General features: G+C 33.1%; 1 protein-coding gene across 1 annotated transcript; it reads left to right on the forward strand.

Moving 5' to 3' along the window:
• The first annotated feature begins 2,471 nt into the window (after positions 1-2,471).
• On the forward strand, positions 2,472-3,152 carry LOC133194459 (uncharacterized). Its single transcript, XM_061330415.1, has one exon. It carries the CDS (start codon positions 2,472-2,474, stop codon positions 3,150-3,152), a length of 681 nt encoding a protein of 226 aa, XP_061186399.1.
• The last annotated feature ends 11,123 nt before the right edge of the window (positions 3,153-14,275 follow it).

A 14,275-nucleotide genomic window follows, 5' to 3' on the forward strand; every position in this document is an offset into this window, starting at 1 on the left:
TATAATTACATTGAAAATTTTAGCTATAATCGATTAAATTACGATTACAAGTAATCGAAAATCTCTTCGATTACAGATTACTGTCGATTACTTGAAAAAAAGTAATCATTACAATCGATTACGATTACTCGATTACGATTACCCCATCCCTGTTATGGTGACAAAATCCTAACAAAAAATTAATGTTAGCATGTTATGTCACAGACGTAAAAACAAAGCATTTTGACGTTATTACATGCACTTGCATAAAATATCATCTAAAACGTCAAAACCTCCAACTCTTTTTGCTGATATGGATGAAATAAAAATGTACCAATAACGATTAATCTTAAGAATTATTCAAAGTTCTGACAGGTGTATGTATATATAAAAGCAAAACATGTACAGTGTAATATACTGTATCAGTATATATCCTTGTCAAAATCTGTCCAAAAGTACTCATCACCCGCAGTTCGAATTTTAGGGGAAAAAAAACAACAACACATATTCCAAAATTTTTAGAATTATTATTTCCTGTCAGTAATGTGTGTCAACTCTATTTGATGCCGGCAAACCATACTACATGGGGCGTTGGATGGCATTTTACATTGGGTAGTCGAATATTGAATCAAGGTTGAGGTGGGGGGGGGGGGTATAGTTGGAGGTTGTGATTTGACTTAAATTTCAGACTTTCACTAGCATATTGATAATGATTTCTTTTTGTCATCAACCCGGTAGCATCATTTGAAATAATGCTTCCAAATGCTAAATCTAAAACGACCAAAATGGCAACAATTTATTTAAACAAATTGTAGTTTAGGGAAAGGATACTCCCTCTATACAATGCCCTGTACAGCCTTTCCAGAAACCCACGAACAGACCCACAGACCTCTGATGATCACGCACGGAACACCTTGGCCGATTCGTACATGTACCTCATCTAATTTGATAATTTGATCTAGTAGTTTGATGAACGGCGGAATCATCCGAGGTTTGCCGAATGGACCTCATAATAATTTATCCACGGAAACAGTGTAAACTAGATATAAGTATCAATAAGCATCATTTATCATGATGTGTATTGATACGTATAACTTTCCATTTTTGTTCTATAAAAAGTTTTTAAAACATAACTTTTTAAAATATCATTGCAATATTGACAGGTGTAAATGTATTCTGCCATCTACAAATACAACTCACATGAATTATAAAGATTGATGAAAAGAAACAAATTACATTTAGTAAAGCAGGAAATGACGTAGATATTTTTTAATCTTTTTCATTCGTATAAAAAAAGAAGGTATATTATATATATATATATATATATATATATATATATATATATATATATATATATATATATATATATATATATATATATATATATATATATATATATATATATATATACTTCTAATTAATGTTCTGAATTTGTTTAGACAGATTTTATGGAATCCAAGCAGTTTTAACTGACGAAAAAGTTCACTACCTCACAGGTTTTCACATTTCCTTAACATGCAAAAGTTTATAACTATCCAGTATAAAAGTTAATACATGTAGTACATTTGTAGATGTACGTATTTAGAATGGCCAGTATACAAACAATCAATGTTTAAGCCACCATTTGTTTTAAGTTAGTTTAAAATGTGGACAGGATTTTGTCAATTAAAAAAAATAACGTAAATAAAACATACCTTTACATTTTTAAGAGTGATATATTATATTTTCTTTGTTTTCTCTACCCAGGAAAATGAACAAAGAATGATAAATTATATGTCCCTTTTTTTCTCTACCTAGAAATGAGCAATGACGGATAGAAACCGTACAGTTGTTACCAGATACAAGAAATCCGTGTGGTATATATTTCTCTTTTACTTTATACACATGTAACTGTGTCAAAACACACTGTAGATTTAACCTATCTATAGGGCGTGACATATTGGAAAATGTTTATTAAATACTGAAATATAAATTAATATTTGAAGAAAACAGTTTATGAACATTAAAAGTGTTTTGAACATTATAAAGCTGAAACACTAGACTGTAGATATAGTGTAATAGAATGTAGTGTTTCAAACTATCTTATGATCTATTAAATTTTTTTTTTTTTTTTTTTTTTTTTTTTGTTTTGTTTTTTGTAATTTATATATATGTTTTCATTTGATAATATTGACTTGTTAGACAGGTTTTATTCTGAACACTTGGTTGCTGTTAATTCACTGAATCATTGAAAGGTCACACCAACCATTGCAAAGGTAAGTAAATTTATATGAAACTAAACTGTTTTCAATGCTCCAGTTTTTTATCAACCAAATCCTTGGTACATAAATAAATTTTGGATAGATACCAATTATATTGATTCAGATATTTGTGATTATAGTACATTGTTGTAATTTACAGAGAAATCTCCCCGACTGAGGAAATCAACATATGATTTTGTTAGATAAGCCACTGGAAAAGGACAATTAAGAAGTAAATGTCTGCTATAAATTATGTATAGAGCAGTGTTACGGAAATCTGTCAAAGTGAGGGGTGTTAGTGAGGGTCGTCACATTTCCCGTGTGTCACCAGACTGGGTCTGGATTAGTGATTGGAACAATCTTATCTTGACAAACACAGCAGGTGATGAACTACATTGTCTTTCAGATATAGGTAGTTATCACGGGGTCCACACTGTGAACAACGAGGGTGATTTATTTTATATAGACAGTGGGCATAACATCAACCAACTTTCTACAGATAACACAGTTAGGAATATATTTATAAAGTACACAGCACCATGGAGACCACTGTGTGTCTACAGCTCCCCCTCCACTGGAGACCTTCTGGTTGGAATGAGAAATACTGATACAAGGACAGGCAAAGTAAACCGTTACAATAACAAGGGACTTCAAATACAGACAATAAATAACAACATCATAGGTCAGGGACTATATAGTCTACCTATCTACATCACAGAGAACCACAATGGAGATGTAATCGTGTCTAACTGGGACTGTGTAGTGGTTACAGATCGTGAAGGTAGATTTCGCTTCTCCTACACAGGACCTCCATTAGGACCAGGACTATGGCCACGTGGATTAAGTACAGATGCGCTGTCACACATCCTGGTTTGTGATCATAGGACTGACTCGGTACAAATAATTGATAAGGACGGGCAATTCCTGTCATAGATACACACACCTCAACACAGGATATACAAACCGTGGAGCCTGAGTTATGATTGTGAAACTCAGCTTTTCTGGATTGGATCATTGAGCAACAACACAGTTAACTTATACAGAGTGATAAATGAGTACTCTATGACTGGTAAGTAATACCCTTGTATGATTATGTGTTTTGTTTAACAATATCTATGTATATATTATGATAAATAAAATTACATATTTATTGGGGAAGTCATCAATGAGTAAGTTTTCCTTGGTTTATGTGTACTTACAAACAATAATGAATAATTATTTTAATATTTTTCCCAGTGTGATTACATCAGTAATCTTGCATTTGAATTATTTCCCTTTCTGTTATCATGGTTATTACTTACACAGAGGGGAACGTAGCATGTGCGTAAGATAGGGTAGAGATTCAAATTCCGTTACTGCGACTTTGATTATTAAAAAAAATGATGTTGTGTCAGATACATACAGCGATGCCGGCACTGAATCGCAAGAAACTCGTATGTCCGTGTAAACCTAAATAGATGGAGCGGGCATGCCCACCCACCCCCTCCAAAATTTTGCCAGTATACATAGAGGATATTGAATGTTTTGTAGTTGGATATGGAATTCATTTCACGAGTGGAACAGGATTTTTTATATTTATATTTTCACGAGTGCAAAGCATATAAACCATGAAAAATATAAAACAATCCTGTGGGATTTTTTTTTCTAAAACTGAAAACTATAGACATATAAAGAGAGACAGACAACAACTGACAAAAAAAAAGTTTCCCTTATCCTAAAGAAATTCTTGTAAGTCTTTGCTAGATAGACGCAAGTACCCACGTATGAACCTTCTTATCAGGATAATGCCTGCCCTTTGACATCAAAACCTGGAAAGCATATCTGGTGGCACAATCTACCGCTTGTTTGGTGGCAAAAATATCTGCATTATCACCACAAACAAATCTTACGCTTCTGTATCAATCGGTGGAAGTGGTACATATTAAACCGCCCACAGTCAAGGTACCATCCACCTTATAATCAGCAAACTAAACAGTAAAGGTATTACCTTTGCTTCGTGACTGATGGAGGTCATCATATACCTGGGTTAGCCCAAGGCATGTCGAAATAGATCGAATATTTTTTCCCTGGCTGATGTGAACATTTTTTTTAACTCTACAACCACCACGTGTGTCGCCATGTTTTCAAATTTTGGCAAAACAAAACATCTATGTAACACTGATCACGAAAGAAAAAAAGAAAAATGCTTTAAGGAACTTTAATGCCTCTGGAACTTTAATTTATGGTACAAATTTTATAAATCGAACAAAAAAGGAAAATCCATATCTTCACAGGAAAAAGCATTTAAAAAATAGGGTCAGTCTGAAAAAAGGAAACATTTTTTTTTTAGACCAAACAAATGAAACATTTCATAGACGAAAATAATTACTGTAATGTTGATAAGTGTAATTTTGATATGCACCATGATGTTGTACATAGCACACGTGTGTTACATGTTATTGAAATTTTTACAATTCTTAAAAAGAAAAATACTTCTCAAAATTCCTTTTTTGTAACCATTGCAACACTATTCATAGAAATGAAAAAAAAATGAAACAAAGAATTGTACTCTACAGGTATACCAAGTTTTATTGAACTTAGACGTAAACTGTAGGCGGGGAAGCGATTTGAAAATTGCTTACGGACAATCAGACAACTGGAAAGCAAAAGCTAAAGACTTACGGATAAATGAAATCCATAAATTACAATATTTACATTTGGTATGTTTTTCTACTAAGCCAACTGTAAAATTGATTTGAAAGTCATTTTTGTGTATACTCACGCGTAGAAATATACACGGTGAAACTCGCGCTAAAGTGACGTCACAATGAGGCTACAGAGACGTTAATAAAAACGTAACGATATAGGGCAGCATGATATTCAAATATTGAGTATATTATTGGTGCTTTTAAACTTGAGAAATGTAAATACATGTATAAGGAATGTTTTTAAGTTTAGTGTGAATTATTGGTGTGTAAAACACACAGACTTGCACGTAGGCATATTTTTTCATGAAGCGCTAGCGCGCTTCATGAAATATGCCTACGTGACAAGTCTGTGTGATTTACACACCAATAACTCACACAAAACTTAAAAACATTCCTTAATTAACTCTTTTTATCAAATAAAACTGGCCGCTAGAGCTAAAAACTAATTCACTGTATGTGTTGTTTTAATAGTATCATTCGTTGCCATGGCAACCGTGATGTCATTCTACTCTGCAAAATTAAAAACTTTAAGATTTTACCTTCCAGAAATATGTAGGTTGCTTTGTGTAAAAAGTGACTAGAAAATGTCAAAAATTCTATTTGAAATTCATATTCAGTTTGGCAGAAAAAATGCAAAATCTATGGTAGTCGAATGGTTTAAACTGAACATGACTCGTAAAACATATAGATTTATCGTCCGCCGTATTTCTCCTATTTTGCATTTATGTCTTGGACCCTTATTTAGGCGTCAGACCTGATCCAGTTCAATGTATTTCGACATACGCAACGTAGTTTGAACTTAATTGTCTTTTTCCTTGGAGTTAAAGAGTTCCAATACTTAAAGGAACTGTGTGCTACATTTAATGTCTATATATGCTGTTGTAAACTTCTTCTAAAACAAGTTTGGATAGACAAAACATCTACGTTTAGAAGTTTTTATATATTTTTCTTTGAATTTAAAAGAATATTCATCAATTGATACCTTTTCAAAACCCCTGATAATGCATAAAGATTCTTTGTCTACGAACATCTGATGGTACTTTAATCTTAATTTAAGAAGACCTTGAAAAATTATCAGTAGGTAAGGTACGTTACGTATGTCCTTAACTGCTGTGAAGAGGAGACATGTATTTTCATTTTAATGAATTAGGGCTATAAAAACAGCCAAGCGGTTTGGGGCCCTAAGCTTTTTTTCTAAGTACTAAATAAATATGGATCTTGTGCTGAAATGTAAAGCAAATGATTCTTTTACATGTGTTTAGCGTGGCATGCGTTAATTATATAATCAAGTGATGATGATGACTTAATGCTATTTACTGTATGTTTTCGTCTGTTGTAGTGTATCGTTCCGAAACGTTTAAACATTTTCATCTTCTTCTCAGGAACTGCTTAACTAATTTCAACCAATTTCAAACTATTATATCTATTAGTGACGGACAACAAAAGAAGTGAATTCCATGCACCCTAGCTCACCCAGGAGTCTAAGGGTTGGACTCCAATGATCATATAGTAAAAATGTATAATTTCTTTTAACGTCTTTTTTTCTGTCACTGCTCTAAGGAGATAAACTAGGTGGAAAATTGAAAAAAATGTACCCCACGAGTCAAGAATTCTAAAAAAAAAAAAAAAAAGGTGGTCTCTTTTTTGATTTAATGGTAAAAATTACTTCTTTCTTTGAAAATCTTCTTCTCCTGCCCTGTATAGTAAGGAAACAAAGTGATTAGTAATAATTATCAATTTTGAGTGTTTTTCCTAAAGTTTTTGATTTGTGTGTTTCAAGAACGCTGGGTCAGGGAATCTGGTGTTATAGTAGAGCTGCATTAAATTTATAATGGAAATGTGTTAATGTAAACAATTACTTTCGGCTGTGTATTCATTGAAACGCCTTTGGTGGAAAGCAGCTTCCCCATATTCAAATTCAAGGCAGAATGTCTTGCACAGGTACATGAATGCATTAATAAGAACAATAAGAATTTCGCTAAATTACTTGTTCAAAAATCAATATCCGCCAAATATCGTACACGCTAAAAATAAACATTTATACAGTATTTCCGTAAAGATTAAAACAACTCTGGTCTTGGACATTATTGAGGCTAAAAAAGTAAGTTGCAATAAGCAAGGCTATTTTTACCAGACTTGTGAAATGCCGGATCACTTGGTTACCATCCCTTTGGTGGAAGGACTGTATTAGTTTGCAAGTTATACCTATTTCTATTCACCTTGCAACATAGGTTTATGTTTTAGTTTATTTCGTTTTTAATGCGACTTTCGATCTATACAGTGTTGTATTATACTCAGGAGACCGTTAAGGACCCTCGACCTCGTGGTTGTATTTTTTGTTCATTACACGAGATAAAAAAATGACATCCATGAGTTTTGATGTTTATTCTAAGATCATGATTGTGTCTTTTTCACCAACTACTGATCATGATGGTTTAGATAAAGTTGATGATTTGAAGTTCTTGAGGAAGGAGAAGACAAACATTTCCCACACCAGAGGAATACTTGTTGGATGTGCTGAAGCTGGAAAAACTACACTGTTGAAGAGATTAAGAGGGCAACATCACAATATCAGTGAAGTTACAAAGTCAACCAGGGGTCTGTCTGGAAGTCCATCAACATCTCTTCATTGTTAAAGATGGAATTTTAGAAGGTAAATTAATTTCTGAATTATATACACGAGACAAATAAAAAAAAATCTCCTTATTCCTGCAAAATTTTTTAAGCTCAACTGAGCTAATCATGAAAGCTCAAGTGGGTTTTTCTGATCAGTTGATGTCTGCCGTTTGTCCGTCTGTATATCTGTCTAGCTGGCCGTCCATAGGGAAAATTTTAACATTTTTAACTTCTACACAAAAAAAAAAAACATTGGACCAATTTTAACCGACGTAGGTACATTTATAAATCATTCCTGGGTAGAGGGAATTCTAAATAATTAAAATAAACGGTCAAACCCCCGTCCAATAGGGAGATAATCAGGAAAAGATAAAGATAGGGTGGGGCCATTAAACAATCTTTTCAAGAAGTGAAGAAAAGCTGAAACTTACCAGGAAGCTATCTGAGGTACTGTAAATTCATATTCTAATTTGTTCAAATCATGGCTCTGGAAGTAAGGCGAAGTCACAATATATATAGGGGATCAAAGTTTTACATTAAAATATAAAAAGGAAACATACGAGAGATGGCCGTAAATTTCGTGGACAAGCCGGTGTAAAGACAAATAATGACCCCCCATCGAATAATGACCGGGGGGTAATTTTTTCAACGACAAAAATGACCCCCAGCCGTAGAAAAATTCATTTTTTGTAGAAGAAGAGCCCTAGGGGTAATTTTTTTTTTATATGTGTGTCCTATAAAAAATTGACCCCCGTTGAAAAATGTCCCCTTTTCCAACAGAGTGATGCAAAAATTATTACAGGTGATTAATACCAAGGTTTGAACCTAAATGTTTAAATTTTTTATGTCCTTTAGACCAACACTGGACGAACCCGGAATTGACCCGCTTCGTGGAAATGATGTAGAATATGTATCGCAAATGACATAATACCTCGTGCGAACAACATACTATGGATGTATTTCCTAATGGAATAAAAGGTGGAGATAGCGAACAGTAATGATTAAAATATCCATAAACAATACAATTCTGTTAACAGGGTATAAAAAGGACCCCCGAAAATTGCAGAGGTGGGATCAAGGGCCTAGAAAGAGTAAGCATCCCTCTCACCCGCCGTGAGCCCTATGAAAAAAGCAGGTAAACGGAACATTCCGTTGTCGAATTTAGTATAAAAACAAAGGCCAAAAAATTGACCCTATTAAGGGTTATAATTGTTGACAGGGGCATTGATACGACCATTGAATTTACGAAATGCTGACTTTAAGCGAGGTTATTGAAACCCCTGTAACATCAGCTTATCTGTCAGTAGTCTGCCTTGATTTTAAAAATTAATCGTGCTCTTTGGTATCGAATGAGATGGTAAACCTTAACATCATATGCAAATGATAGCGAAATATTACTGCATAAATAAGGAAAGTTGATGATGGAAAAGGCTGAAGTCATCCTATTTGTCAGACAATTTAGTTGTTAGTTGGACTTCATCGTCTATAGTCATTAGAACGTCGAAATGTGAAGCAGACGTGACAAACATAAAAAGGACATAAAATTTCTGCATGTCTGAAATATATATACAATCGTATAAAGTGCATTCAATTTTATTTTCTTTTCAAATATATAAAAGTAATAAAAATGAATCCCAGTATAATGTAAATTCAAGTCTGTTAACATGGTCGTCTGAGAATAGGATACATACATATAAAAGAAATATTTTTTACTCTATTTTAAAACAGTGATACATTTGTCAAATCAATATATGGAAACATTTCAATACTGTGTATATTGAAATAGATTAATATGTTTTCAATTTATCATTAAGGCAGACCATTTTATTGACCTTCCAGGTGAACATAAGGATTTATTTTTCCTACATTGAACTAAAAATAGATTGAAAACAATTCTGAAAAGTTATTTCACCTGAATCAAAAATCCACTCAAGTGAACATTATATTCAGGCACAAGGAATAGGAGAAGGGGGAGAGATTAACCCCTCCCCACTTTTTCTGAATGTAATTTCTAGTTTGAAAGTCTTGTAACCACCCCCTCTTTTTTATACAGTATGGTTAAAAAAACTCTCCTACCTCAGTGGACAAGGTGCATATAACATTCAGGAGCATAGAATCAGGGGTGGGGTGGGGTGTCCTCCCCCTTCCATTTTCATGAACGTAAATTTTTATTTATTTTATTTATTTATTTATTTATTTATTTATTTATTTTTTTTTTTTGCTTGAAAATGTTCCTTGCAAGTCTGGATGCTCTACCCCCAACTTTTTGATACAGTAGAGTAAAAGGAAGTCCCCCTTACATCAATAAACTTTTTGAAGGGTTCATCAAAGATATTTCTAAGGTTACTTGTCATTTTTGCATCTTATAATGCCCAATTTCCCTTTTCGATGCTATGCCTGGTATTTATTTCCTACATTGCACCTAAATACATTTCAAATGCAAAATATATACTGGTTATGCTTATGTTAACTCCGATTCTCTCACTTTGTTTAGCTGTGACTTGCAAATGTAAACAAGAAACTTGCTTAATCAGTTTGTATCAATTTATTCGTTGAATCATATAATAAAACAATTGTTGCTGTTTTTTTCTGTCAGTACGATGATTTTCCACTATCGAAAAACAATGTTCACCTCACCTTTGGGCTCGATAAATCTTACTCCTTTAGATTCTGAATTATCGCATTGTCCTTAAAATAGCAATAATTGTATAATGTAATGAGATCAACATATCGTCTATTTATTCCCAATTAAGTTCAGGTGAGCATTTTGGCCAGTAGGTCTCTTGATTGATTCATTTGTTTTTGCCCCCTTAAAATTTCAACTTTAATACATAAGGGGTCATTATTCTACAGGGGTCATTTTTCTTCAAGTAGGGTTAATTTTTAGGGTGATGACACTTTTTCTACGGGCAAAAGGGTCATTTTTCGACGTCGAATAATGATCGGGGGTAATTTTTCGCCGTTGAGTAATAACCGGGGGTCATTTTTCGACGGCGAAAAATGACCCTCGATCATTTTTCTATGGGGGTCATTATTCGTCTTTACACCGGCTCTAATGTTACAAATAAAAACGTCATTTACTAAAAACGTTATTCTATTATCTTTCTGTTTTAGCATTTTATTCCTATTTGCATGAAGTGAAAATTCAAATCATTTAATATAGTATTTTAGGTCTTAATACGGAGTTATCGCTACATAGAGAAAGGCGCGATATTGGATTCTAAATATTTAAATTTCTTTCCTCTGTTTTGTCTAAGAAATCGCGTTAAAATCCATAAGAATTGTATATGACATAGTGAAGAATAATTATAGGAAAAATCTTCTCAAAAACTGCAGGCCAAAAAAAAAAAAAAAAATAAAACTTATTAGGAAGCTTCCTGAGGTACTGTAGATTTTAAATTGTTCTGATCAAGGCTACCACGGGATCAAAGTATAAATGGAAAATCAAAATAGGAAGCTAAATTTCTGAGGAACTACGAGGGCCATTCAAAAAGTTTTGTCCTTAGTGAAATAAAAAAAAATAAAGACATAAACTCATTAGGATTTCTTTATTTCATGCCTTCGAAGTACTCCCCTTTAACACGTATACACTTTTTTCAAACGAGAAATCCACTCCTGAAATGCTTTTCTATATTCCTCTTTAGGAAGACCCTTCACAAACTGATGTATTGCAGAGCCAAGTGATGCCCTAGAGTTATAGCGTCTTCCAGATAAATGTCTTTTAAGTTTTGTGAATAGAAAAAAGTCACAGGGGGAAAGATCTGGAGAGTAGACAGGGTGAGGGATGACAATAACCCCCTCTTTACTGAGAAAATCTGTCACTAATTTTGACTTGTGGGCTGGAGCATTGTCGTGCAACAAGAAGATACCCTTGATGCCAGTTTTTGGACGTTTCTTTTTGTATTGCTGTTTAAGTTTATGCAAAATTTTACATTTATACATCTTTCCAGTAACACTCTTCTTCTCGGGAATCGGAAATTGCAACACAACACCCTCCCTATCAAAGAATATAGCATAGAGAATCTTTTTGGTGCTCTGACAGCGTTTAGCAATAACTGGACGCTTTCCATGTTTCGTCATCCATACTTAATTATTAAACTTTCTTTGAGGCTGAAAATAATGCACCCAAGTTTCATCTCCTGTTACCATATCTGAAAATAGTCGATTTTTCCTCTTTTTGAATAGTTTAATGATTTTTTTTCGCACATGACACACGGTTAGCTTTTTGTTCCTCATTCAGTAAATGGGGTATCCATCTTGCAGAGATCTTCCTGTAACCACGGTCTTTTGTAAGAATTTTATGAACTGCTCCCATTGATATCCCTACCATTAGCTAAGTCCTTAATAGTGTATATCCCATCTCTCTCTACTAAATCTTTGATTTTCAGCAAATTTTTTGTATTACTAACCGTTTTTGGTCTTCCAGATCGTACATCATCTTTAACACTTTCTCTTCCATCTTTAAATTTCTTCAACCACCTGGAAACGGTTCTATATGACGGTTGTTGGTCTCCATAAATATTATGAACTTCTTCGAATGTTTCAATTACTGATTTTTTAAGTTTAGCACAGGCTTTTATGTAGCTTCTTATTTCTGCTGTTGTACTTACTTTCTTTTCCATGATAAAACAATAGAGTATCACGTGTAGTGTATTTTCAAAACTTGATAAATCTTCAAAACCTCAAGCAATTCTTTTTCGGCAAGGACAGTGTGGTTGATAAAGAATTCAATGAACCATAACAAGCGTGTTTGAAGTGATCTACATTCATTTTTTTTCATGGAGGACTGGGTAGGACAAAACTTTTTGAATGGCCCTCGTATGGTCCAGAAAAGCTGAAACTTAGGATGAGGCTTCACAAGACAGTGCCAATTCTAAATTGACCAGATCGTGGTTCCTGGGGGGGGGGGGGTGTTTGGCCACAATCACATTAAAATCTATAGGAAATTTTTGTTTTTATAAATGTTCTTCTCAGGAACCATTGCATCAAAAACTTACACAAAAATTACGTTCGAATCATGGCTAACAGGAGTAGGGTGGGGCCACAATAGGGGATTAAAGTTTAACTTTGAAATATATAGGGGAAAATCATTTTTAAAAACTATTGGACCATGAAAATTTAAATTTGTGTGCCATCTACATGTAACTGAGAAAAAGAAGATTGTAAATTGATTATATTATGATTCCCGGGGGTAGGACGTGGACACAATAGGAATTATACATATAAATCTTTAAAATTATTTTTCTCAAGAACAGCAAAGCCAAGTTCAATTATATGAATATTAAAGCATTCTCTAGTAATGTATATGATTCATTTTAGTTAATGTTTTTGACTCTTTGTAAAGGGCGGGCTATAAAAGGCCTTCAAAATGTTTACCCAGGAATGTATGTACCGGTATATAAAGAAAAAGATGCAGAACAGCAAGGGCAAAGGTGACTCAGGTGAGCCATGTGGCCCATAGACCTCTTGTGAAGATTAAATACATTGAACATAGAGTCGACACAACTAGAAAACCTCACTTACAAGCAATTGTGTAATCCCTGAAAATTTCTACAATATACAACACTATTTCTTTTGGGCTGTAAACCTGCATGAAAACTTTCTGATTTTCAACTGATTCATAACAATTTTCAGCATCCTAATTTTTTGTGTATTGTTTAAGGGGAGTGATAAGGCCATGTGCTATATTAAATAAATGTGTATTTTTTATTTAAAAAAATATTTTATGCAATAACAGAAGACGGATACATGATAATTTGAAATAGCATTCCGTATTGATAATAGTTATGGTATAAAGAATAATATAATTTGAAAAGGATTGAAATAAATCCTAGTCTTAAAAAAAATCTCAAAAATAATCATGGAATTTCATTTCATTAATAAGCATCTAAAACACTTACTGGTAATTTTTTTTTTATTTCCCTTTTTCAACTGTAGGAATATTTAAGCAAGTTTTTTTTTTTTTTTTTTTTTTTTTTTTTTTTTTTTTTTTTTTGGTCGACATTTTTTATGCATTAATGAAAGACAACCAAAATGTCAAGAACATGTCATTGTGGACTTGTAATGAAGTATCTGAGGTCTGATTTAAGTTTAGAAAAATATATTTTAAGTCCCTGTTGTGCTTTAAAGGCGGGGTTACAGTAAATATATACTAGATAATCCATAATTTATATCAATAGGTAGCATTGGAGAGCTTTTAATGACTTAGAATCGATTGTCGGAAATACTTCTTTTCAGCATCATCTTGACCGAAGTAATTCTGGCAAGTTCAAGGTCACTGATAGAAAAAAGTGATAAATTCTTGACAGATTCATTCTCTCTAATAGAAGAATACTGAATGTTTAAATTTACTAAAAGATCACTTGTATTTTCAACAAAACCCATTTGGGTCAAGGTCAATGTCACTTTAAGATCTTAAAGAAATGAAGTGGCAATAGAATTTGAGACTTAACTGACACTGCTTGTTTACTAAGAACAAGGTATGGTTTCAATACAAATCTTGCCCTGTGTTTTTCTTAAAAATAAAAGTGATATAAAAGATTAAAACTCAAGCTTTTTGAATTATTGAAATTCCATGCAGAAAGATCATACAAATCTTTATTCTCACATGACTTCCAAATGCTAATTGTGACGTCATAAACTTGTGCATTTCCCCGTATTTTCTTAAAAAGTTGCAGAAGACACTAATTTTCAATGGAATTTTCTTTCAGATAATATTGTCCACAGGCATCGCCCACAAAGATTTTGAGATAT

The sequence above is a fragment of the Saccostrea echinata genome, unplaced genomic scaffold (genome assembly GCF_033153115.1).
Source record: "Saccostrea echinata isolate AGI-Se365-2 ecotype Australia unplaced genomic scaffold, CSIRO_AGI_Sech_v1 ptg000029l, whole genome shotgun sequence".
Taxonomy (NCBI): Eukaryota; Metazoa; Mollusca; class Bivalvia; order Ostreida; family Ostreidae; genus Saccostrea; species Saccostrea echinata.

Bases quoted from the DNA above. Each gene is read 5' to 3' on its own strand.
- LOC133194459 (XM_061330415.1), top strand. From the start codon at position 2,472: ATGTATAGAGCAGTGTTACGGAAATCTGTCAAAGTGAGGGGTGTTAGT.